Here is a 27,491-nt window from a genome sequence, read left to right as displayed (position 1 = left end):
GGGGCCGGAAAACACATGTCTAGTATACAGGTCATCCTAAACCACATCCCCGTTACTAGAGTGGACAGGCTCCGGGTGCTCGGTTTACACGTTCAAAGCAACCGGCTCAACACATATACCCTACATACACTCCCAGTCGATCACACCTTCGCCTTCTAGTGCGAGTCTCCAATAAACATGGCGGACTAAAGGAGGCCGAACTTCTCCGCTTGATTCAGGCCTTCGTTATCAGTAAGATTACATTCGCAACACCATATCTACATTTCCTTAAATCAGAATCAGGTAAGATCGACACTCTGTTACGCAAGATATATAAATTCGCTCTGGGGGTCCCCATACGTACCTCCACTGAAAGGCTAATGCTTACTGGAACTTTCAACACACTTACTGAACTCACAGAAGCCCACCTCACATCCCAATATAGCAGACTTTCTAACACCGCAACAGGTCGACACATTCTACAAACTCTTTCTGTCACTCCGGCACCCATCATCAAGACTAAATACACCATTCCACATCACATACACGAGAACCTCTGCATCCTCCCACTTCCTAAAAACATGCACCCTGTGCACCACAAACAGCGCAGGAGGCAGCGAGCAAAGGCTCTCCACAAACAATTCTCCACCTCAAAAGACGTGCTCTATGTTGATGCCGCCGAATATTGGAACAGAAATCATTACGCAGTATGGGTCATTAACTCTCACGGCCAGGTCGCTGCGGCCGCCTCCATTCCTGGCTCTTCCTCGGAGGAGGCGGAGGAAGCGGCCATTGCCCTGGCCCTCACAATCCCAAATTCATCAGTTATCGTTAGCGACTCCAAAGCAGCCATACATAACTTCGGAGTGGGTAGGGTCTCTAAGCCAGTCCTTTCTCTCCTCTTGGCAAACTAGCATTAATCTGGACTCCCGCGCATGCCGGCCTTGCCAGAAACGAGGCGGCTCATGCCAGTGCCCGAGGATTTAAAGTCCGGGCTCAGGCATCAGATGTGTCGGAGCTCGCCAAGGAGGAGGCGCCGTTTACAGCGCACGATCGACTTATTACTTACGACAACATCTGCACACACTACCGATTAGACCGCTTAACCTTTCCGCCACTCATGGGTAAATCCGCGCGTAGGTGTGAAGTTCTGTGGCGACAGCTGCAGACTCGCACCTTTCCGTCCCCGTACCTCCTCCACCGCATTAATCCCGCCATTTACCTTTCTCCCTCTCATAAATTCTGTGTCTCTCCCAAAGCAGACTTAAACCACATCATGTGGGGATGCCCTAAGCACCCCCTTCCCCCTTTCCTCAAGCAATTAATATCTAGTGAGGACCAATGGGAGGCTGCCTTGCGCAGCTCCACGCTCGATCTTCAGGAGGCCATCCTGGAGTGGGCTGAAGGATAAAGGAGGCCTACTTCAAGAAGGCCTCCTTTATCCTACAGACCCTACAGCTAGAATAGAACTGGCTGAACTTTCAAAGTTAATCAACAAGCGTAAGACAGCTGACACAAGGAAGTATAATATGGATATAATTGAACATGCCCTCAGGAACGGAGGAAGCCTAAAAGCAGTAAAGAAGACACTAGGAATTGGCAAGAATCAGATGTATGTGTTAAGAGACAAATCCGGCAATATCATTACTAATATGGATGAGATAGTTCAAGTGGCTGGGAAGTTCTATAGAGATTTATACAGTACCAGTGGCACCCACGACGATAATGGAAGAGAGAATAGCTTAGAGGAATTCGAAATCCCACAGGTAACGCCGGAAGAAGTAAAAAAAGCCTTGGCAGCTATGCAAAGGGGGAAGGCCGCTGGGGAGGATAAGGTAACAGCAGATTTGTTGAAGGATGGTGGGCAGATTGTTCTAGAAAATCTGGCCACCCTGTATACGCCATGCCTCATGACTTCGAGCGTACCGGAATCTTGGAAAAACGTTAACATAATCCTAATCCATAAGAAAGAGGACGCCAAAGACATGAAAAATTATAGACCGATCAGCTTACTGTCCGTTGCCTACAAAGTATTTACTAAGGTAATTGCAAATAGAATCAGGAACACCTTAGATTTCCGTCAACCAAAGGACAAGGCAGGATTCCGTAAGGCTATTCAACAATAGACCATATTCACACTATCAATCAGGTGATAGAGAAATGTGCGGAATATAACGAACCCTTATATACAGCTTTCATCGATTACGAGAAAGCGTTTGATTCTGTCGAAAGCTCAGCAGTCATGGAGGCATTACGGAATCAGGGTGTAGATGAGCCGTATGTAAAAATACTGAAAGATATCTATAGCGGTTCCACAGCCACCATAGTCCTCCATAAAGAAAGCAACAAAATCCCAATAAAGAAAGGCGTCAGGCAGGGAGATACGATCTCTCCAATGCTATTCACAGCGTGTTTACAGGAGGAATTCAGAGACCTGGATTGGGAAGAATTGGGGATAAAAGTTAATGAAGAATACCTCAGTAACTTGCGATTCGCTGATGATATTGTCTTGCTTAGTAACTCAGGAGACCAAGTGCAATGCATGCTCACTGACCTGGAGAGGCAAAGCAGAAGAGCGGGTCTAAAAATTAATCTGCAGAAAACTAAAGTAATGTTTAACAGCCTTGGACGACAACAGCAATTTACAATAGGTAGCGAGGCACTGGAATTGGTAAGGCAATACACCTACTTAGGGCAGGTACTGACGGCGGATCCGAATCATGAGACGGAAATAATCAGAAGAATAAGAATGGGCTGGGGTGCGTTTGGCAGACATTCTCAGATCGTGAAGAGCTGGTTGCCATTATCCCTCAAGAGAAAAGTATATAATAGCTGTGTCTTACCAGTACTCACCTACGGGGCAGAAATCTGGAGGCTTACGAAAAGGGTTCTACCTAAATTGAGGACGACGCCACGAGCTATGGAAAGAAGAAGGATGGGTGTAACGTTAAGGGATAAGAAAAGCACATGGGCACATGGGCAGCAAGCACATGTGCACAAGCACATGGGCAGCACATATAATGAGGAGGGAAGATAACCGATCGTCATCAAGGGTTACGGACTGGATTTCAAGGGAAGGGAAGCGTAGCAGGGGGCGGCAGAAAGTTAGGTGGGTAGATGAGATTAAGAAGTTTGCAGGGACGATGCATGGCCACAATTAGTACATGACCGGGGTTGTTGGAGAAGTATGGGAGAAGCCTTTGCCCTGCAGTGGGCGTAACCAGGCTGATGATGATGACTTCAAGTAGTTCCTCCCCCCACCCTCTATTTCATTGACCCCTTTTCTTTAAACAGGGATCAATAAAGTTTTTCATCATCAGGATCGGCCCACTCATGGGGAGTGCTTAACGCCTGCTCCACCTCCGTCGCGGGTCGGTCCGGCATTTATTTATTTATTTATTTACAGTATCCTCAGAGTAAGTACACATTAAAGGGGAGAGGCAACATAAAGGAGGTAACAATGATGTACAGAAAAGGCACAGTATAAGTAATTAACGAGAAGAAAGGGGGTTAACCGAGGGGCCCGATTTTTATTAGTCATATCATAAGAAGCCAACAAACTTTGACACCAAGGACAACGTAGGGGAAATTACTTGTGCTTAATAAATGAAATGAAGAAATGATAAATTAATGGAAATCAAAGTGGATAAAAGAACAACTTGCCGCAGGTGGGAACCGGACCCACAACCTTCGCATTTCGCGTGCGATGCTCTTCCAATTGAGCTACCGCGGCGCTGTTTCCCCATCCACTTTCTTGGGTATTTATGTGTCCCAGTAGAACCCTAGGAGTGTTAGCCAGCGTCACCACTTTCATTAAGCACAAGTAATTTCCCCTATGTTGTCCTTGGTGTCAATGTTTGTTGGCTTCTTATGATATGAACAGTATAAGTAACAATGATAAATTATGCTCGCTCAGACCCGCCGTAGTTGCTCAGTGGCTATGGTGTTAGGCTGCTGAGCACGAGGTCGCGGTATCGAATCCCGGCCACGGCGGCCGCATTTCGATGGGGGCGAAATGCGAAAACACCCGTGTACTTCGATTTAGGTGCACGTTAAAGAACCCCAGGTTGTCCAAATTTCAGCAGTCCTCCACTACGGCGTGCCTCATGATCAGAAAGTGGTTTTGGCACATGAAGCCCCACAATTAATTTTTTTAAATTTTTTTATGCTCGCTCACGGATTTACACATCATAGACAAAAAATAATAGTGGTAGTTCACCATACAAACCTCTTGACACACTTTTCAATAAAACAAATTGGGAATGATAGGTCAATACATACATAGTTAAGTTGCAAATATAGTATTTATACAATGAAAAGACACATGATATATTAAACGCAAGTTTCATGATTTAAATGTAGTTAACTAAAGCATTTCTAAATTGAACAGGAATACTTATACTAACAACAGATGCTGGCAGACCGTTCCATTCGTTGCATGTTTTGGGTAAAAATGATTGCGAACATGTTAGAGCGAGGCACATGTACCTTATGCGTATGATCTCTACTTGAGGAGATGTATGGTGCTGGATTAATCCATGCTGACCGAAGCGCCGCGTTCTGGTAGTAAATCTTATGAAAATTAATAAGCATAGGCGTGATTGTTTCCTGCGGGTTAACAGCGAAGGTAGGTTAAGTGTAGCCTTCATTTGTGTTACGCTTGCCGTACGATGGTAATTAGCTAGTATAAACCGAGCGGAACGATTCTGGACACTTTCAAGGCAATTAACTGAGATGGCATGATGTTCGTACCATACTGATGATGCATATTCCAACTGTGGATGGACATATGTCGTGTATAACGAATGTTTGAGTGATAATGGTGCGAACGAGAAGTTTCTGCGAAGATATCCAAGTGTACGATTAGCTTTGCTCGTTATAAAGTTGATATGGTACTTCCAGGATAAGTTATAGTTTATATGGACGCCCAGATATTTGTAGTTTTTTACGCTCTGTAAAAGAATGTTATCAAGTAAATAGGCAGGACAAGCTTCATTAGTACGCGATATTCGCATCGATTTACATTTCTTGGCGTTAAGCTGCATGCGCCATTTTATAGTCGAGTTATGCAGTGTGTTTAAATCGTCCTGAAGATGAAATATTAGCATCATTAGTAATTTTACGATATATTACGCAGTCATCTTCAAAAAGACAAATTTTGGACGCAATGTTATTAGGTAAATCGTTAACGTAGATCAAAAACAACAGCGGTCCAAGCACGGAGCCTTGCGGAACGCCAGATTTGACGGGTGTTAGAGTTGAATTAACTTCATTGGCGCTTACAAATTGCATGCGGTGTGTTAGAAATGCTTGTATCCAATTAATTACATTAGTATCAATCTTTAGTGCTCTGAGTTTACATAGCAGTAATCTGTGGTGTACTTTGTCAAAAGTTTAGCGAAATCAAGAAATATACAGTCCGTAAAAAAGCCTGCGTCCAAGTTGGGATGCAAATCGTTAGTAAAGCAAAGAAGCTGGGTATCACAGGAGAATGTTTTACGAAAACCATGTTGACTAGATGTAAAGAAGCTGTTAGATTCAACATGATTGATTACCCGAGAATAAATTACGTGCTCCATTATCTTACAGCGCACTGAAGTCAAACTAATGGGCCTATAATTAGAAGGGTTATGCGTATCACCAGATTTATGAATGGGAATAATCTTAGCCGTTTTCCAATCTAAAGGCAATGTGCCGTTGTGAAGCGACTGAGAAAAAGCAATTGTAAAATTATTGAACAATACTAACTAGTACAGTGTAAAAATTTAATGTTGATTTCATCAACACCACATGCCGTTTTTAATTCTAATTTATTTATAATCGATTTAATACCGTTACTATTAAATGCTATGGGATCCATGTGGGGGTATTTTTCGGGTCGTATTTTGTGAGGAGTAGCATGCGAAGACGGCGAAAAGGCCTGTACGAACGTGTCATTTAGCACGTCAGCGCATGCGTGGTCGGCGATTGCTTTCCCAGTTAGTGAAGTTAGAGTAACCTTTATAGTGCTATCTCCTTTCATAGAGCTCCAGAATGCCTTACTGTTAGTTTTCAGTAGCTTGGAAAGGGTAATGTTGTACGAGGAAAACTTCGCAGACCTTAAGTTAGAAAAGTACGGCGCGGTAGCGGATTTGTATGAGAACAAGTGTTCAGTATTTAGTGACCGTTTAGCGATACGAAATAGGCGTTTCTTTTTGTTACTTGGTCTGTTAAGGTGTCTGTTATACCACGGTGCGTTACTACTTGAATATATACGTCGGACTGGAATATAACGGTTTATTAGATCAGATACTTTTTCTTTTAAGAGGCGCGAATTTGTCTCGACAGAACGATCGAGATGGCAGAGTAAAAACGGGTCAAGAAAGGAAGCAAGTTCGTTGTTTATTGCCGATAAGTTAGCCTTTTTATAATATTTTATTTCCTTAAATCGTTTAAGTTTCAGTAGTAGTGATATCGTGGTTGTAATATGTAATGTATCGTGGCCGCTAAGGCCAGGTAAGTGCGTTATCGGGGATATAATATCAGCCGATGATGTCAGCACGAGATCAAGTAACGATGACGTAGTGCCTGCTACACGTGTTGGAATAACGACCGTTTGTGTAAAGTCAGAACAAATAGTGATAAACTGATTAGACTCACTGGATGATGGGTTAGAAAAGGGACATGTGCTCGACCAATTTATGTTAGGAAAGTTAAAGTCACCCATAAGTACTATCTTTGCTCCAGGGAATCTTACTGTTAGTTGATTGATCACAAAACGTATAGGAGGGTGGGAGGTAGCAGACGCCTAAGATAATGACCACCAGATAGATTCAATTTGAGTGATTATCGGTACAATAAAGCACTCAACAGTTTTACTAACAGCAAGCAATACACGTCCCCCAATTCTGTCAGTATGGTCATTCCGATACACAACGTATCTTTTACGGCAATGAAACAATTCTTCGTTGGTTATTTTGTTAGTCAACCAAGTTTCAGTTATCGCTATTATGTCAGCATCAGTGTCATCAACCAGAGAACACAATTCGTCCCTTTTATTAAATATAATGCGAATATTAGTGAATACAACGGAGATAACATGTTTCGATGAAGTACAAGCGTCTCCCCTCGCGTTTCGCTATCGCGAGAGCACTATCTTCGGGATCGGACCACGTATGGGGAGTGTTTAACGCCTGCTTCGCCTCCGCCGCCGATCGGGGCGGTATTGCGCTATCTTTGGGATCGGCCCATGTATGAGGAGTGCTTAACGCCTGCTTCATCTTCGCCGTAGGTCGGCCCGGCATTGCCTTGTCTGCGGGATTTGACTACGTATGGGGAGCTTTTTGCTTACCACGCCAACGACACCAAAATTTCCTTGGACAGTAGAGGTAATCATCATCATCATCATCAGCAGCAGCAGCAGCAGCAGCAGCAGCAGCAGCAGCAGCAGCAGCAGCAGCAGCAGCAGCAGCAGCAGCAGCAGCAGCAGCAGCAGCATCATCAGCAGCGGCAGCGGCGGCGGCGGCGGCGGCGGCGGCGGCGGCGGCAGCGGCGGCGGCGGCGGCGGCGGCGGCGGCGGCGGCGGCGGCGGCGGCGGCGGCGGCGGCGGCGGCGGCAGCGGCGGCGGCGGCGGCAGCGGCGGCGGCAGCGGCGGCGGCGGCGGCGGAGGCGGCGGCAGCAGCAGCAGCAGCAGCAGCAGCAGCAGCAGCAGCAGCCGCCGCCGCCGCCGCCGCCGCCGCCGCCGCCTGGTTACGCCCACTGCAGGGCAAAGGCCTCTCCCATACTTATCCAACTACCACGGTCATGTACAAATTGCGGCCATGTAATCCCTGCAAACTTCTTAATCTCATCCGCCCACCTAACTTTCTGCCACCTAACTTTCTAACATTTTACAGCTACGCTGTAAAAAATATAAACCATATGCTATTTATAACCGCGAGTGTTTATCTAAAACAATGAATGAAGTGTAAATGAAAGCCAGCACAGTGCATTATGGTCGGTAATGACTGTAAAATAGCGGCCGTGAAGGTATGGGCGAAATTTTTGCATTGGCCAAACAACAGCAAGGCACTCCCTCCTCGTTTATGTTGTAATTTTTCTCTGGAGTGATTAGTGTACGACTAGCATAAGCAATTACTCGTTCGCGGAAGGTGTTCTCATGTTGCAGTAGAATGGCACCGAGACCATGACTGCTAGCATCAGTGTGAAGGATGGGGGGCGCGCTCGGATCGAAGTATTAGGTCCGACGTCAGGGCATGTTTCAAAGCCAGGAAAGCACGTTCACATTCGGCGAACCAAACGAAGGGCGCATTACTAACGAGGAGTTGATGGAGCGGGACGCAAGCGCAGCAAAGTTGCGTATGAAGCGCCGGAAGTAAGAAGCAATTCGGAGAATACCGCGAAGGTCTTTTTGACGCAGCGGATGGCAAAAGTCGAGGACGGCAGCAAATTTTGCAGGGTCCGGTCGAATACCTTGTTTTCTGACTAAATGCCCCCATAACTTTAATAGTATTGCTGGCGAAACTTCATTTTTCTGGTGTTGAGCTGCAGGCCAACGTTTTCAAGACAGGCAATTGAGGACTTCATCAGGACGTTGCAAGTGTTGTGAGAACGTGGTTGAAAACACTACAATGTCGTCGATATAGCACACGCAGCCTTTCCATTTCAAACCACGCAAGACATTGTCAATTATATGCGTTCGAAAGTGGCAGACGCATTGCAGAGTCCAGAAGGCATCACATTGAACTTGTAGAGCCCATCGTAGAGCCTGTTTCTTTCTTTGTCGAATTCGGACATCGGTATTTTCCAGTAGCCTGATCTAAGGTCATGGCTAGAAAAATATTCGGCGCCGTGGAGCGGATCTAGTGCATCGTAGATTCGTGGCAGGGGGTAAACATCTTTGCGAGTGATTTTGTTCAGCCCACGGTAATCGACGCAAAAACGCGCTGAGCAGTCTTTCTTCTGCACTGGGGAGGACCAGTGACTCGAGGAAGGACGTATTATATTTCGTCTAAGCATGTGTGATACGTTTCCCTCGATGATTTTGCGCTCTGTAAGAGACACGCGATATGGGCGCCGCTTTACAATGCGGGAGCTATCAGTCTGTATGCGGTAAGTACGCGGCGGTAGTTATACCGAGGACGGGCCAACTGACGTCGAACAAGGAATGGTGTTTGTTAAATAGTGCGAGGAGATTTTGACTCTGGGCAGGCGTTAGGTCAGGGCTCATGGTTGCCAACAATGGTGTGGAAGACGGATTACTTGGCAGCGATCTTGACTCGAGTTGCATTGTCGAAACTGTGACAATTGCAGCGGGATGAGTGTCAACAGCGCCAGTGACAGTTGATCCACGAGGCAACAGTCGTGGTTGGGCTGTTTCGTTTAAGGCGGCAAGCAATGAAGACCCCTCAGAGAAGCGAATAAGGCCAAGGGTAATCAGAATCTTTCGAGATAGGGTATGGCTGTAGGGTAGAATGAGTACGTCGCCATCCACAATGTTGCAGGAGTTGACACTAATAGTCTCTTCTCTAGATGACCAAATAACGTAATCGGACGAAGTGACGAAACGAATGCGTTCTTCATGGTTAGGAAGAGAATTGCCGGTGGCATCCAGTTGTATGAGGCGCTGACGACAAGAGATACAAGCGGACGCAGAAGAAGTCTCACCCCAAAATGAGTTCGTGGGTACACTCACGAAATACCGCAAAACAATGTGGTGACGAATTCCGTCTATGGACACACAAACAGCACACTGCGCGATTGGACGAGTAATAGCGTTGGTCACTTCACAAAGAGAAGGGCCGGAGTAAGGCGTGGTCACTTTTCGGAGGCTGGAACAAAAGTCAGCACGAATAATCGAAATGGCAGCGCCTGTATCAACGCGAGCTTCGACGTATACACCTTCTACAAACACTGACAACAAGTTGGGTGGTCGCTCCGGAGGAATTGCAGGCTGTTTAGTGGATGCAGTTTCCCCTCCTAAAACTGCATCGGGGAGTTTTCCGAGAGGGCATTCGTGACATGAGAAGCGGGTCGGAGAGGCGACACCGAACGACGACGTGGAAACGGTGACCTGCGACGAGATTCACGAGAATTCACGGGCATATCAGTAAGGTAGGAAGGAGGTCACCGGTGATAAGAGGAGCAATAAGACATGCGCTGATAGCCCAATACTGGATGGACGCCTGTGCGTTCCTCTGGAACTTAGCCACGTTGCTCATTCTGTTGACGCCGTCGACAACATCGGGAGATGGGCCCTCGATAGCCATAGTAGTAGGACATTGGTCTGGCAGGACGCGCAGTGGAATAGTGACGCTGTACACGCATTGGCGGTGACAACGAAGCCACTCGGGGGTGGTCTCCTGGTGCAGGCCGAGGGGCGGTAATGGCTGGAGATAGCGCTGCAACGTCGGCATAAGTTGGTACCTGATGAGTACAGGGGCCGTCGGAGCACGGTAGACGCGATGCGGACGTGATCTCCTGCCAAATGATGTCGCACAAGCCGGTCGGTGGAGAAGGCACGGTACTTTGCGGAGCGCAGGAAGAGCACCGCCCGTGAAGCTTTTCACGGACGATGTCGCGGATAAGCGTGCTCAAGTCCATGGTCCAAGCGAGATGGATAATTGGAGGTATCGTTGCATAGCCGAAGGGACTGGAGCTCTTCAAGTCGCTGGCAAATAGTTATCACATCCTGGACGGTAGCAGGATTTTGCGTAGCAAGGCATTGAAGGCGACGGTGTTTATGCATTTACCAATGCGGCGTATTTGGCTGCTCTGGCACATGGTGGCGTTCACACGCTTGCACAATGCAAGCACATCCTCAATGTATGAGGTGTACGATTCCCCAGGGAATTGGATGCGCTTACCGAGGTTCTTCGCGGCCTCGGCGCGAACAGCTGCGGCACCGAAAACCAGCCGAAGCTGTTGCGTGAACGTCACCCTGTCAGGAAGATCTGGCTCATGGTTCCAAAACTAGGTTTACGCGACATCGGACAGGTAGAACAGGTAGGGACAGGTTCCGTAATTTCTGTGAAGTCTTGAAGTCGCTTGCGAAGTCTTTGTTCTGGAGCCGGTCCTCTACGTCATCCCCGCGTAGACCAGCGATGACTTGGGGGTTGCGCTGGCGGCTGTTGATGGTCACGACGGAAGGTGAAGGCGGCAGTAGAGCAGCGGTCTCGGACGTGCCTGGATTCGCTGAAGCGCGCATGACCGGTGGCGTTATGCGGCGACCCGAGCGGATCTCCTGTGAGAACGTGCGATAGTTCTTGGGGAACAAAAAGCACCTCCACCACTTGTAAGGAACCGCTTTTTTCCAGCCTAGCTCGTGCTACTACCACAACTGTGCTGCTGGTGATGATATGTACACATGAAGAAGATGTACAATGGATGATGATGTGTGGAGATGTAGTTGAAAGTCAGGCATGTGTTGCGCTCACAGAAGCATTTTTGTACCTTTTCTGCCTCGATCGTCTTCTCGCCCCAGGTTCAACAAGTGCATTGTTTTTTTAAGTACTTGTTAAATAGCAACTGATTCATTTGAAGCTCGGAAAACGAGTAGTAAATGTGCCGTGTACATGTAAACCAGCGCAAAAGCCACGCAGAGCTGATCTGTCTACTTTTGCTTCCTGCAATGAAGCTAAAAGGCAGACGACGCGCAGTATTGTAGAAGGCACAGGGTTATTTTTCCCTCGCGATCCGGTATGTACTGTAGCATTCCAATCACGAGAGCTCTACCAAACCATTCAACATACAAAAGTCTTCATTTGTACCGATAATTACACGTTTTGGAAGCATGTCTTTTCTTTTTAAACGGCACTATTTTAATCGATGAGGCAATAGGCTGTCGGGCTTCAGTCATCTGGGCGGGCCTCCCCTTTTTTCTAAAGTTGTACCCGACTACAGGTGTTTGCTACCGGCCGCCGAGTAATGACCCAAACTTCGCCACTAAGATTAACAACACCTTTATATCAGCTCACAAGTAGACATAGGAACACACATGTATTATTATTTGACGACTTCATCTATCCTGGCATTGGCTGGAGTACTAGCTCACAACTCGACCTGAAAAATATATTTTCTTGAAATTTGCCTTAATTTCAACTTAACCTACATCCTTACTAACATACCTACGGGAATTAAGGGACCACAAAATGATTCATTCTGTTTTCACGGAGACAAATTCGAACTAAGGGCACATTCACACCGGCGACTTGAGGAGGTCGCGCGACCATTTGCGACTCGCAATCAAAAAGCGACCGAAGGCGACTGATGCTCACACCGGCAAGCCCGACTGAGCGCGACCCGCAAGTCGCAATCCCGGAGATTATCGTTCTCAGCGAGAACTCTCGAAACCTACGCGGAATTTGAACGCGACGCCGGAGGAGGCCGGATGTAGACACACGAAAGATCACTTCCGGAGCGCCGCTGATTGGTTTATCAGTTTTGCGACCACGGTCGCGCGACTGAAAAATCGCGCAGAGAGCGACTGGCCCAAAATGGTCGCTTTTCAAGAAAGGCGACCGTTTGCGACCATTTGCGACTGGTCGCTTTGCGACCAACTTGGTCGCGCGACCACTGTCAGTCGCCGGTGTGAATGAGCCCTAAAACCACACGCACTTGCGACAAGTGTGACTATGACGCCATAAACAGTGAATTTGTTTCCTTCTACCTTGCTTTTTCAAGCAATCTTATAGTCGTTCATTAGAGCTGAACTGATCGCTGTTTCTGAGAAAGATTGCCAAATTAGGAGCAGAACAGATTTCTGTTGTTACGTTTCGTACTAACAAACAGAAACCGTGGCTTACGAAATCCCTTAGAACATTAGAAAACAAAAGAAAACATATTTTCCGTTCTGCGAAGTTGAAACAGTGTCCGTTGGCACGGAGAAAATATTGCGAGGCTGAGAAAAAAATACGAGTACTCGCTCTTTCTCCCGAAAACTACAGTTTCATCATTGTAAGTTACCCAATGTGCTAAATACAAACCCCCAAACATTTTCGGAAATTATAAATCCCAAGCGAACAGACACCGATGATACTGGTGCGACGATCACCCACTACGACTGCACAGACGCATTCGACTGTGCTGTTTGATCCGTGTTCACCATCGAACCCGATGCAACCTTGCTCTTGCCATCAGCGCCTGTACAGTCTACTATGCCGCCAATGCTATTCAATACCAATGCATCAAATCTATAGATAAAATAAAACTATTGTCGTGGACCGTACTCATAGAGGCCCGTGGTGGAAGAAGAAACTGGACTAGCGCCATCAGGCATATAGGCTCGACGATGGTAGCCGCGACATCAACGCAGTCATCTGTTTAATAAATGGCACTTCTTTGTGGGCCATCTGTTCCTACAAGGTGGCAACCCGGACGTGAGAAATCCTTAATGGGTTGGACACGGGATGGGACGCGTTGGATGCTATGGTAGTCTACTCAGTTGCCCAGGAAATCGAGAGAAGCCACGTCAGACTCACTCTTCAAGACGTTTACAACCAGGCCCTATTGACGGAGGCGTTCAAACACCTTACGTAGGTCAGATTCGTGTTCCACAGCAGAGAGACTGCACAGAGTACTTGATCTAAGCACCGCTGAAATGCTAGAGCGGCATTACGGAGCCGGAATGGCATGCGCACGTATTCAAACATCCCGAAAGGGGTAGTTATTGCGGTTTTAGGAATGTCGGAAGACTCGACAGGAATCTGATGGTAGGCTTTTACTAGATCTAGATATGAAGCACCCATGCTTCATATCTTACTAGATATGAAGCATCCATGAAGCGATGTGTTGAATTCGTGGATGTGAGGTGTAGGACACCTATCGGGAATCGTCACTTATGTTTAAGGCGCGGTAATCGCCACACGGTCGCCAATGACGTCCATGTTCCACCGAGCAATTACGGGCATTTCTGGGCCTCATCAATTATATCGTCATTCAACAGTGGATTGATGAGCGCGAGGCAATGAATTTTTACGGACACGCGCTTTATTCGTATGGAAATGAACTCCGTGAACACTGTGCCCAACTATGTCTGTCATTGACGTAGCCGGGGGGGGGGGGAGGAGGCTGACTGGGCTTCAGCCACCCCCCTCGCCCCCGAAAATTTTCCGGTCGGCGCCCTGCACCCTTTTATGCATGGCACGTCGCCTGTGTATAATGGCGCATGCCTTCGAAAACCTGCGCCAGACCAGTACAGGGTGGTACACGCCTTCAGGGGAGACCAAGGCTATTATTGCAGCGTCTTCGGCGCATTTTAATGTGGAATCAACGTGGTTTCATTCATTCATTCAGACCAAGGGTCTGCTGAATGTAATAGTTTACACCAAGCATGGGATTCTTAACAGAGAATAGTGAAACTGTAGCCCCCGAAGCTGAGGAGGGGGAAGGACAGAGAGGAGACAGGGATGTTAACTAGAAATGCGTCTGGTTGGCTACCCTAATCTGGGGGACGGGTAAGAGGGAATAGAAAGCCCTCCCCCTCCCCGCAATTAAACCTTAGCGCCACCCCTCCTTCCTCCAAAAAATCTTGGCTACGCGCTTGGTGCAGAGGTTTAAAGTTTGAGACCGTGGCTATCACTGGTGTCACGTCATATGTCGCACACACACAACTGCGACTGTCAGCCTCTCCTCTCAAGAGCGCATCAATCCGCTGTGTTCAGTTGCCGAAGGTGCCGATTGAGGATGATGCTGTGGTGTGACTGTTTTAGGAATAGTGCAATTAACTCACATGGCAAACACCGTGCTCTCCGTGAGGGTCGCCCGCGCAGAAGGTGTTGTGCTCGTCCAGCTCCTTGAAGACCAGACCACCGGCGTTTCGGCACTCTTGGAAGGGCAATTCACTCATGTGGGCTTGCTTGAGCGTCGCAAAACTTCCGCTTCCTGTGGAAAGAAGCGAAAATAAGAGTGATCTTATTTGAGTATTCGTTAGAAAAACACTGAGCTTTGTAGATGAAAAGGCAACAAGATCTCAGAATCATTGACTTTCTCACTGCTATATTCTTGTGTGTAATGCAATGGAAAAGGAAACTTCAGTGCATTTGTAGCGGCGCGACTATTGCCTCCAAAACAGGCGAAAATGATGGGCTCACGTGCAAGTAGAGCGAGAATGTAGAACACGCTAGCGCGCTCGACCTGAGCGGTGTCGGGCACTCCCGGGACCCCGCTGCACCTCCCTGGCGGCTCCCTTTTCCCTCCGCCCCCCCCCCCCCCCCCCCCCAATTTGGTGACCCGGACGACCGAGCCCCGCCACGTCAGCCTCAGCGCACTGACTTCATCAAGGCGAGTGATGTGGCCTCACGCAGTCTGGCAGACGTCCCGCGGTTGTAGGGTGTCCAGGAATTTTACATTGACATGCCGGACATCTGGTTCATCCAGCTGGACAGTCGCTTCCTTCTCAACAAGCTTCCAGGTTCCGGTTGTCATCCACGGGCCCCCACTTCTAGGAGGACTCGCGGGCAGCCATCCTTGTTCACTATGTCACCTCGAGCGCTCAGTCTCCTCCAGCTGGCGCTCCTGTCACAGCATCTCTCGCCATCCGAACCATGCGTGATTCCGCGTCTTGTCGTCCCACAACGCATGCGTAAAGCCGTGCCGATCGTCACCATGTGCCGGCCCCAGCATCAAACCTCTACTCGGTTCGTGAGCCTCCTGATCAGCTCAAAGGCAGCTGCATGACGACGCTTTCCAAGGAATTCACTGCGCCAAACGCCAGCACTTTCAGCTATCTCTACGGCCCTCTCCTTCCTTGGACGTCCCCGCAGGTTGTCCGCTTTCCGTTCGGGGGACTTCACTCATCACCGATACAGAGGCTCTCCCACCGGTTCCACTAGGCGGAAACGCCGGCGTGGTGACGCCACAACCTTGGCGATGCCTGCAGCGACCAACGCAACCCCGATGCTATCGGCATTCGAGAAGTCGCCGCAAGCAGCAGCAGGCGAGCCTCCCGATGTTCTGCGCTCGCACCTTCGGCGGATGCATGGCCTGCCGAAGTTTTGCAGGAGCAGCTTGCCGTCTGCTTTTCTTCAGCTGGAGAATCAGCTCCCGAGATCTCACGGCACCATGACTGGCCAGCCTAAATAAACCTTGGCTACGGCGGCTACCTCTTCGCTGCGCTCTCCAAATATAGTAGATACTTGTTTAAAACCTACAAGATCAAGAAGAAAATAAACTTTATTAAAAAGAATGGTCCGACAGTTTTAGTTGTGGAGGCCTCGGGTGGCGGCTACAAGTCTTTGGACTCGGGTGGCATCTTCGGCTTGCCCGACGACATAGATCTGGTCTTCCAGCTTTGAACTTTTGAGAGCCGCCTCCCAGCATGGGCGACGCCGACGGAGAAGGTCCCTGGCGGCCCCCGCAGCTGAGGCGACGTCAGGGAGGAGCGAGCTCGAGGCGTCCGCTGCTAGAGGCCGCGGTTATGGACGCGTCGCGAACGGTGGCGGTTTCGGTGCCATTGTTTCTGGCACATTCTCAGAGCATGTGTTGCTGCGTTGCTCTGGGTCCGTACGCTTTACATGCATCTTTCGGCGTGGAACTGTCTACAGTAGCTGCCTGGATCTCATTCTTGTTTCACGGTCCTTCACTAGAAAGTTTAGGTGGTTTTTAGATATTCAAACGTGGGGAAGTGACCACCTCTCCACCTATGATTAAAGAGCTGATGGACTCCAAGTTATGCGGCGTCACCCAATATATCGACTGGCCGATATTCAAATCTATTCTGGAATACGTCTGTTGTCATGGCTTATCCTCTAGCCTAGAGGACACTACAAAGGGTGCCTAGAAGCTGCCACTCATTCGCTTTCGAGAACGTCTACATGCACCGACTGCGACACTGAGCTTGAGAAGCTTCGTGCAATTCGTCACCGTGCCGAGCGAAAATGTAGGCTTACAAAGCCCGCGCATTACTTGAGGTTGGTCAGGACGAACTGAAAAGAAAACTCAGCGTCGCATGGACAAGCTCGCATCGCAAAGATGGACGTCGTTCTGCGAGTATTTGTATCCAAGAAAACCTTTTTCTCACCTATGGAGAACTGTCACCTTTCAAGTTTTTGGCGTTTCACCAGCAGTGCAGAGAGGTTGGCGTCGCTGACGATTTCTGCAGGACGATTGCTGGCGAAACTAGTTGCGCTGGAACATCGACGCTCGACCACTCGCCGATTTCACGCGACCCTCGCATGGGCAGTCCTTTTACTATGAACGAACTCGAAGCTGCACTTGCCTTGTGCAGGCGTTCATCATCACCAGGACCCGATGGTATACCGTACCGTGCTCTTTGTAATCTTGACGAAAAGGCTCGGAAAATGTTCTTGCTCTTGTTCAACAGCTCCTGGCGTACAGGGACGATTCCCCAGGAATGAAAGACCAGTCACCTAATTCCGCTGCTCAAGCCTGGCAAGCCGCCTCTACCCATTTCATCACATCGACCGATTTCGCTTACCAACTCTATCGGAAAACTAATGGAGAGGATGGTTCGAGCACGATTACAATGCTATCTCAAACAATAAGAGGCATATCCAGACGCAATGGCCGGTTTCAGGCATGGTCACTTTTCTATAGACGACGTTGTCGACTTGGTGACGTACGTCGAGCCCCAGAATTCCTGTACATGATAATCTGTTGCCTGTTTCTGGATGTTAAAGGAGCATATGATAATGTAACATACAGAGCGACCTTCAGCACGTTAAAAGCATTATGACTTGGCGGCAAGATCTACTTCTGGATTAGTAGCTGCCCACAAAACGAGGTCCTTTTTAATACTTACCAAGGACGTACCCAACCTCCCAGCATTACGGTAACCATGGAGTTCCCTAGGGCGGAGTATTGAGTCCAGCGTTCTTCAATCTAACACTCATTGGACTCGCCGACATCCTTCCGTGCACCTTTCGGCTTTCCATCTATCCCGGCGACATTTGTACGCGGATATTGGACGTTGGGTGTGGCGCGACATCAGCTCCGTGCGCGGCTTCAGATGGCTGGCACTTTAACATCATTCTATTTTAGGGAACAAGGACTTCAAATATCATGTGAAAGTCTGCGGTGGTAGCATTTACCAGGAAACCAGTGTCTTCATACGTGATACCCGGTGACGGGCAGCTGATCTCGTACAGCACAAGTCACATATTTTTGGAGGGGGAATATTGAAAGAAATCTCTTCTGGACCCCTCATGTGAATTTTATAAATAAACGTCTGATGAGAATTTGCCATATGTTTAGGTTCTTAGCGGGAAAGACCCGGGGAGTGTCAATACACTTCATGCTGCAACTGTACAGATTCCTCTTTATTGGATTCCTGTGGTACAGCCTACCGGCCAGCGTCCACCCCTCCAGAAATAACCTGAATACAATGCAAGGTACCCAAGCCCTCCGGACATGCCTTGGTCTACCGCGGAGCGCGTCAACGACAAAAGTTATAGCAATCGCTCAAGATTACACTATCAGAACGCATACTACCATTAAGACAATGCGTGTGCTCATAAGACACTTCGCGCGGACCCCTGCCACCACCTCGCAAGTCTGCCAGTAGAAAGGTCCCACACGACATTCAATGCAACTGTCCTTGCGCGCCATGCCTTCCTTACATCACGGTACGCACCTGTGGTAAGACCTTTGATTCCTCAATGCTCAAGTAAAGCTAACAATCCCAGGACTTGAGAAAAATTCGGACTTACCGTCATCTGCAGTTACGCCACTTAGTTTACGTACGACAAGTACAGCGACTGCACACGCGTCTATACTGATCGACATTAACATCAGTGAACTACCTCAACCAGTTCCGGTGGTGCTGTAGTTGTTCTCACAAGGGGAATAACCCAATTGTTCAAGACTTCCCATGTCACTACGTATACAGCTGCAGAGATCGCCGCATACCGCAGTGCGCTTCGGGTGAACAATACAGAGAGTCCTGAAAAATGGGCGGTCTTCTGCTATCCAAGGCCGGCCTTACAATGCATTCAGTCGTTTTTCCGAAATCGAACGCACGGTCAACTGATATGCGAAGTCGTTAGTTGGTCACTTTAGACAAACAGGCCATGACCTACTTTTCTCGACTTTTCTCTTTTCAGTGGATACCAGGCCATTGCGGTATCATTGGAAATGATGACGCAGATAAGGTAGCTCAGACCTAAAACCAAGAAAACCGCTACGTCCCCATTGCTCTCTCAAAAACGCATGCTGCGAGACAGCTTCGCATTTTAGCACGCATACTCGTTAGCTGAGCGGAATACCGCACGTGCAAGCAAGGTGCTCCAGAATGCACAGCCAAACCCTTCCCTGCAACTCGAACGTTCAGCCGAACTGTACTGACGCGACGTGTTTATTCTGTGTCGGTTGTGGTTGGGCGTTGCCTTGCCGAAAGCTTATTCGGCAGTAATTAGAATAGCTGACCGAAGTGCATGTGATGTTTGCGGCTGCGAGGAACATTGACAACCTATTGTGGCACTGTCCTCAACTTGAAGCATAAAGACAATGTATGCAATACGCATCAGGAAACTAGATCATCGTCCTTGAGTGAACAGACAATACTAGGACACCGTCCCCACAGATCATCGGCTAAGAAGGCAGTCACAGCACTTTTGTGCTTTCGGAGAACATTATGAAACATCGTTCCAGCGCACAATTGAACACGGACGAGAAGGACAACTCAAACGCCGGAGATTTTCGAAGCCTTTTGTATCTCTAATGAAAACGATTACTGGGTCAGTGCTCCTTCTGTTGTGCTCGGGAAAGAATAACTTAGTTATCTCGGGGCAAACATGTGTGTCGAATCGGCTTGGTAGGGCGGGAGATGAGCAAGATTGTACTTGACTGATGTGGAACAATGTGTGTACATATAGCCCGGTTTTCCGTGAATGACATTTAGTTGAAGTCCGGCGTTCGTGTTGTCCTTCTCTTCTGGATTCTGGATTGATGTTTCATAATGCCAATCACAACCAACTAGCCCAGCTGTGCATACTTAGCTTTCTGAGAACGTCTGGCCTGTGCGAGCGCCTTCGATTCTGTAGTGCTGTCTGTGCACGTCCCTCTGCCCCCTTCTTTCTCTCCCTTCTTTCTGTTCCCCTTCTCCGTTCCCCTAGCGTAGGTTACTCAACCGGGCCGTTGATTGGTTAACATAGCCCTGCCTTCCTTTTATATATATATATAGAACCGTCGCAACCATTTTCTGTATCTTGGGGTCGGCGGCCGAGGCTGGCACGATGGGCCTGCTAAGCTCGCAAGATGCATCGGTCGATAACGATGCCACGTGATGGTCGCCGAGACAATCAACGTTGGCAAGGCAAATACCTTGCGGTAGAATTTGCTTTGCCAATCCAAAGTTAAAGATAGGTATGCGAGTGCGGTTCGCAGTAATAGTAAGTATACTGTGAGGCACGGTAACGTCATACTGTAGTGGAATGTCGGGCAGAGGAGTAACGAGGTACTCGCCATCAGGAAATGGTGGGGAAGACAAGAGTTCAATATAGGCTATTGATTTTGGCGGCAGGTGAATAAAGCCGGTGGGGCGTTGGCGGCACTGGGGTGCGTCAGAAGGTTCTGCGAGAATCGGCAACTCAAGGCGAAGGGTACTGGCAGAGCAGTCAATAAGAGCAGAATGCGCGGAGAGAAAGTCGAGGCCGAGAATTAGGTCGTGGGGGCAATGAGCAATCACGGTGAAGGGGACAGAGGTGTGGCGGCCGGCAATGCTGACTCGTGCCGTACACATGCCGATAATAGGCACAGTATCGCCATCCGCAGCGCGGACGACGCGTGCCGACACTGGGGTGAGGAGCTTTTTGAGTCGTCGTCGGAAGGCAGCACTCATAATAGAAAGATGTGCGCCTGTATCGATGAGTGCAGTGACAGGATAGCCGTCAACGTCAACGTCAAGAAGGTTTTGGTTCGTTGTAACGTGAGCAGAGGATTTGAGGGCAGGGTCGACAACGCAGCTTCCCTCCAGAAGCTGCAGTGCCTAGTTTTCCGGCTGGGTCCGGGAGGCGATAGGCGGCGAAGAGAAGCGGCGGGGTTGGGGCGAATGAGACTGACGGCGTCGAGGTGAGGGCGAGCGGCTGTAGCGAAGTTTCGGCGCAGGGGCATCAGCAACAGTGGGTTCATGGCGGGTGGCATAGGGAACAGAATGTCCAAAAGTGCGGGAATAAGTGGCGGCGTATGTCCGAGGAGGTGGTGGCCATCGGTTGCGGCAGTGACGAGCGACGTGGCCGATGCGACAGCAGTGGAAGCAGATCGGCCGGTAATCAGGGGTACGCCATTCGGACGGTTCGCGGCGAGATATGGCAGAAAAGGACTGTCGGGGACGAGAAGGGCCGGTAGAGAACTGGGGAACGTTGGGTTGAGACGTTGTACACACGGAGTTCAGACCCATGTTCTCAAATTCCTGTCTGACTACGGCCTGAATCATCGCAATCGTGGTTGCAGGCGGATCGGGAGGCGTCGCGGCGAAAGCTGGCGGACAGGCGGCCTCGAGCTCGCGGCGAACAATACGGGTGACGTCGTCACAGGTGGTAGCCTGACGTGGTCGACCCTCACATGTCGACGTAGCAGCAGTGTTGGGTAGCCGCGTGATGTGGTGTGTGATACGGCGGCTCTTAGCCTGTTAAAGACGACGGCATTCTTTAATGATGGCGTCGATTGTCGAGACGTTGCCGAAAACAAGCAAATTGAAAGCGTCGTCGGCGATGCCTTTTAGGACATGTGACACTTTATCAGCTTCAGACATAGCGTCGTCAGCTTTTCGGCATATGGCCAAGACGTCGAGGATGTATGAAACGTACGGCTCTGTAGATGTCTGAACACGAGACGCAAGAGCCTTTCTCGCGGCAACCTTGCGACCAATGGGGTCGCCGAAGAGTTCCCTGAGCTTTTCTTTGAAATTGTCCCAACTGGTTATCTCGTCGTCATACGTCTGGTACCACACGCGTGGGGTGCCGCCAAGGTAAAATATGACATTGGCGAGCGTGATCGTTGGGTCCCGCCTGCTATTAGCGCTGGCATGTTCATATAGCTTGATTTATTCGTCAACGTCCTGTCCCTCCAGGCCAGAGAACACACCAGGGTCGCGATGTTGGGCAACCGTGACGACAGGAGCAGTCGGATAAGCCGAAGCCGTTGCAGAGGTGGTCTCGTCACCGGGAGGCATGGTGACAAGCTCGATGTACCGACCACTCCGGAGTTCCGTGGCGAGGACGGAGATGGCTCACCTCCACCAGAATGTTACATGTGGAAAGATACAGACGGAAGAGGCTATTTACAAGCTATTTACACTGGACTGGAGCCAGAGCGCCAGGCCGACATGTTCTCGCGCCAAGGGCACAGGCCCACTTCGTCGTCGTTCTCGCGGCGGCTCGTCTCTCGGGTATCTGCCAATATTATCGTAATAATAATAATAATAATAATAATAATAATATGTATATATATATATATATATATATATATATATATATATATATATATATATCGTGCCTTACATAGACAATCATCGTGAATGGTGTCTGCCTCAATTTCTTTCTTTCTTTTGCATATATGTGACTACGGGACGTACAACTGACAAATTATTTGTCAGCTTGTGAGTGCAGCGATAGCGTATTTTGAAATTTCGTTTGCGGTTGTGATATACTGTACAAAACGGCACTAAACCCCTTTAAACGTTCACTCTCACCTCTTGTCTGTCCCCACCCAGTTGCAAAGCACTCGCCGTTCCGAAGCAAATCGTTGCCTCTTTCTGGCAGACAAATAGGCCTCACTTTGTCGGTGAAGTTTACGGGCATGTCAAGCTTGACCAGGCCAATATCGTAGTTCTTGTTCAAAGCGCTGTAGTTCTGGAAGAAAAATGGTATTCTTGATAAATGTTTTTCAAGTCAGTGTGAGATGCTTGTTTATTTATATGGAATTCACTCAGGGCCGAAGCATTACATGAATACACAATCAGAAAAAAGAGCCATTACAGATACAACAAAAATATAAGAGAGAGGACGAATTACTAACGAATATTAATCTCAGCAACAAAAATTAATCATGTTTATACAATGCTACCTAGGGCATTAAGAAAAGAAAAACTCAAAAAGAACGAAACGCAATAGGATTGTTAGAAATAAAGAAGCTGATAGATACACAAGTCTTGTCCATACAATGTTAGCTAAGGCGTTTTTAAAGTATTTGTGGTACTGAAGTGGTTGCCATTTCCGCGGGAAGTTCATTCCATTCAAGAGATGGGCATGGAAAAAAGAAAAATGAAAAGGAGTTTGTTCTGCAGGCTCGTATGCTGAACTTGTTAGCATCATCAAATGTTCAAGGTACGAATTGCGGTAACAAAAGCAATTCGCTTTGTAGCTGAGGATGCTAAAATATTTTATGAAAGAGGCATAGAGGAAGTTGCTTGTGAAGCAGTGCGAGAGATGGTAGATTAGGAGTGGATTTCATTGAGGTTATGCTTGCAGTCATGCTATAATGAGAAAGAGTATGGCGCATTACAGCGCGGTCGCGATGACGCAGCCACTGTGTGTCAAGAGTATTTATCCTTGTCATTAGTGGACGCCTTGCACGAACGAATCTCAAGTCGTCGCGACTTCCTCTTGTTTGTGTGGTGCTTCGGTTTTCTTTTTCGTCACGCATCGTCGCCCTCCTTGTATTCGGAAGAAATCAGCCCAAAAAAGACTCACACAAGCAAAGGAACTAGAGTTCAGGATCGCCAGTCAGCCTCTAGAGTCTGTGAAGGAGTATGTTTACCTAGGTCAATTAATCACAGAAAACCCTGGTTTTGAGAAGGAAACTCATAGAAGAATAAAAATGGGTTGGATCGCATATGGCAGACATAGTCAGCTCCAGACTAGAAGCTTACCATTATCATTGAAAACGAAGGTGTACAATCAGTGCATTTTACCGGTGCTGAAATAGGGGGCAGAGACTTGGAGACTGACAAAGAAGCTTGAGAACAAGTTAAGGACCGTACAAAGAGCCATGGATTGAAGGATGGTAGGCATAACCTTAAGAGACAGAAATAGAGCGGTTTGGATCAGAGAGCAAACGGGTATAGCCAATATTCTAACTGACATTAAGAGAAAAGAAATGGCGCTGGGCAGGTTATTTAATGCCTAGGTTAGGTAACCGTTGGGACCATTGGGGTTGCAGAATGGGTACCAAGAGAAGGAAGGCGCAGTAGAGGAAGGCAGAAGACTAGGTGGTGCGATGAAATTAGGAAATTCGTGGGTGCTGGTTGGAATCGGTTGGCGCAGGACAGGGGTAACTGGAGATTGCAGGGAGAGGCCTTCGTCCTGCAGTGGACATAAAATGGGCTGATTATTATTATTATTATTATTATTGTTGTTGTTGTGATGATGATGCCGATTATGATTATACAAGAAGACAGGAAAGAAGCTCCTCACAACCGTCACATGTCCGAAATTTTCGTTATGGGTGCATGTTGCGGCGTTTCTCCTTTTTTTCTTCGTCCCCTAATTCCTGCGCTATTCCAGACACTTTTTAACATTTTCAGTGCTTTTAAGGAATAAAAGGAAGGGACCGCATTTCTTCACTCAACAGCTGTTACTATAAATCCTGCTGCAATGCAGTACTGCACAGTAATAAAGGATACACACTAGCATCGTTTCTTAGGTTTATGCAATTAACATGAAACTTTGTTTTAGGCACAAAGGGTGTCTCGGACGATGCATCTTTACGAATTTCAAAGCTATACACGCTGTGCCAATAATTAAGGAAGAACACCACATATGTGTTCAAACTTCAAGGCCAGTTTTTTCCTTGATTCTGTGGTGAAATAAGGAAATGTTTTATAAAGAATTTATAAAAGAGAAGCAATAAAAGGAATAGGAGTGGTGCGAGAAGTTCGTCTTACACTTCTGTATGAATCGCTGCTTTAAGACAGATGAAAAGTTCGCTGGGAAATTATGCACAAAGGGAGCCGTAAGAAATTATCTGATTTGCGCAAATCAGGGTTACGGTTATCGGTACTAGCTGGTTGATGAAACGCTCGCCGTCTGAAATTCAAAATGAAACTGCGTGGAAATAGAAGGCACTTCGGGTGAAGATGGTGGAGAAATTTCCAAGTTAGGCGCATTGAGGGCGCCGCAGGGAAATTCCGAGTCGGAGCCGCTCGGAGGCGCGCATTCGAGCATGTCCATGAAAGCTGAGGAGAACCGACGAACGGTTCAATTTTTTCCGCTCGAAACGTCGCATGCAGGCGTCACGTATACTGGAGGCACTCTATAGGCTGAGGACGTACCGTTTAAAGGAGCGTTGAAGACGAGAATGAGCTACATTAGTATGGTAAAGGCACCGTGAGAGGAGGTCCGGTGAGTCACAAGAGAGGCAGTGGTGCCTTGAAGTCCAGCTCCCTTGGCGGGATGCATTTTGACGACGTCTGCTCGAGCCTAGACATTCATTTTTTGTCGGCAAAAGTGGAACTGCATTGCGTTCAGCTACTGAAACAAGCAAGTCTCAAGGATTTTTACCGAGCCGCAAATGCGGAGAAAGCGCTTTGAAATTGTGGACACCCCATTGTCGCACCGGCGTCGAGGTTCCGGCGCGGAATCGGAAGAATTTCGGTCTTCATTTCCTCTGCTAGCAATCAATTTATCACATCAAAGTGAACGAAAATGCTGTTTCGAATACTTTCGCAACCTGAACTGATCGAGGGTTCCTTGGCTGCAAGCACATTGCGAGTGCGGCAGTCGCGTTCCACTCGGGCGTCTGTGCTCGGGCTTCGCGAGCAGGCGTCCCGCCCCGGGCGCCCTCGGTCGGGCCTCGAAATTTCGGCTAACGGAGCGAGGGCGCGGAATTTCTCTTCTTGTGCGACTGTGCTCGCGCGCGCGCGTGGCTTCACTTAATCTTTTATGTAAGGCACTCGTAATTTACAAATGTGAACAGTGAATGATGCTGGTCAAGGAGGAACAGTGCATATTGTGAGAGCGTACATGGCAGCTATTTATTGCGCACATTGGCTTCCTTGGTTTAATAAGAAGTTATAGATATACGTAGGGACAAAAATGAAAGACGGAGGTAACAGGAAGCTAAATGTCAGTAATAAAATTCTGGCGTTTTACTTGTCAAAACCACGATCTAATTATGAGGCACGCAGTAGTCTGTCTGCTGATTACGTCTGACCACCCGAGGGTCTTTAAGTTGACATAAATACATGTACACGAGCCTTTCTGTATTTCTCTCATAACAGGAATCTAGAAACGAAGAAACACACAGTCATGAGAAATAAAAAAGAGCACAAGCTAAACACACACGCATGGCACTAAACAAGGCTTACTAAGCCATGTTAAGTACACCACACCATGTGCAAAAAGTTCTAAAGTTATATTACCAATTTCCACATTCCGTCGGATACAGTTCTGCACAAGAGTGTGGCAGACAAGTAGCAATGAAACGATATTCGTCTGTTCAGAATATTGTGCGTCCCTCTTATAAACCATAAATTTCGTATAACTTTATATATTTTTTTTCATTGAAGTACTGGGCGCAGTAATTTTGCGGCTGCGAATGACCGATAGCTTGTCGTCGTCTCTTTTTCAGCCTTAGCTGTTCACAACTGTTTCCACCCGACAAGGTAGAAGCTTGAGCGAGTTCGGGATTCAACATCGACATGCTTGCACAGCGTTTCTGTATTTCTCTCATAACAGGAAACTAGAAACGAAGAAACACATTTATGAGAAATAAAAAGAGCACAAGCTAAACACACACACACACACGGCACTAAACAAGGCTTGCTAAGCCATTAGCATCCGCTTTTTCAGTCCTGGTGTGCCACCCTTTGAAGGTGTGGGCCACATTAAGTGATTGCTGCATAGCACGGGAAAAAAAAAGTATAAAGGACAAGGTCTTCAGGCATCAGATATACGTGGTCCAGATACTAGTGGAAGTCCCGTACGATAAAGGCCATGGTTAACTGCCAAAGCGCCAATAATAATATAGCGACAGTCTTCTTATATAGCGTATGTAGTATTTTTTAGCACAAATGTATCGTGTTGAAAACGTACATAGATCCAACACATCTAGCTTCTCACTCAGAGGGAGGAAGAAGCAAGAAAAGGCAGTGAGGTTAACGAGAAAGACGTCCGGTTTGCTACCCTGCAAACTTTGGATGTAGTGCTCTCTGCGAACATAACAATTGTAGTCTGTAATATTGAACCCGATCACATCTGGCCTCGATGCCGCTCTATTCGCTGTCTCGGTATCCCCGTTGTGCGAGCAGTTCGTCTCCAGACATTGCCGCTGACTCGCGCGCTTTCGTCCCGATGTGTCCCAGCGGCGCCTGTGCGCCCGCCCGGCCGTATGACATGCTCCCGCAATTAGCGCCCCTGAAACAGCTCCTCTCTGCACTTAAAGAGACTGTCGTCATCGAGGGACTTTTTAGGTAGCCGTTTATTCCAGCACCTTCCAGAGAAAGGAAGATGATGCATCTAATGGGGATGATAGGTACGTCAAGGTGAGGACAGATAGGAGCAGCGCCCGCAACATTGGCACCAGGACATTGTTTCTGCTTTCGTGGATACCATTTTTCGCCGGCTAAATAACTGCTGTTA

General features: G+C 48.1%; 1 protein-coding gene across 1 annotated transcript in view; it reads right to left on the bottom strand.

The window, feature by feature from the left end:
- Positions 1-27,491, bottom strand: part of LOC126519321 (chymotrypsinogen A-like) — an 89,210-nt gene that overhangs the window by 11,603 nt on the left and 50,116 nt on the right. The window contains exons 7-8 of the mRNA XM_050168952.3: positions 22,604-22,763; positions 14,687-14,838 (exon numbers count right to left, since the gene is read on the bottom strand). Coding sequence (XP_050024909.2) covers positions 14,687-14,838; positions 22,604-22,763 — 312 coding nt within the window. The remainder of the gene's footprint in view (positions 1-14,686; positions 14,839-22,603; positions 22,764-27,491) is intronic.

Source organism: Dermacentor andersoni, chromosome 10 (genome assembly GCF_023375885.2).
Source record: "Dermacentor andersoni chromosome 10, qqDerAnde1_hic_scaffold, whole genome shotgun sequence".
Lineage (NCBI taxonomy): Eukaryota > Metazoa > Arthropoda > Arachnida > Ixodida > Ixodidae > Dermacentor > Dermacentor andersoni.
Note: the sequence above shows the minus strand (reverse complement) of the source record. Positions and strands in the feature narration are given on the sequence as shown.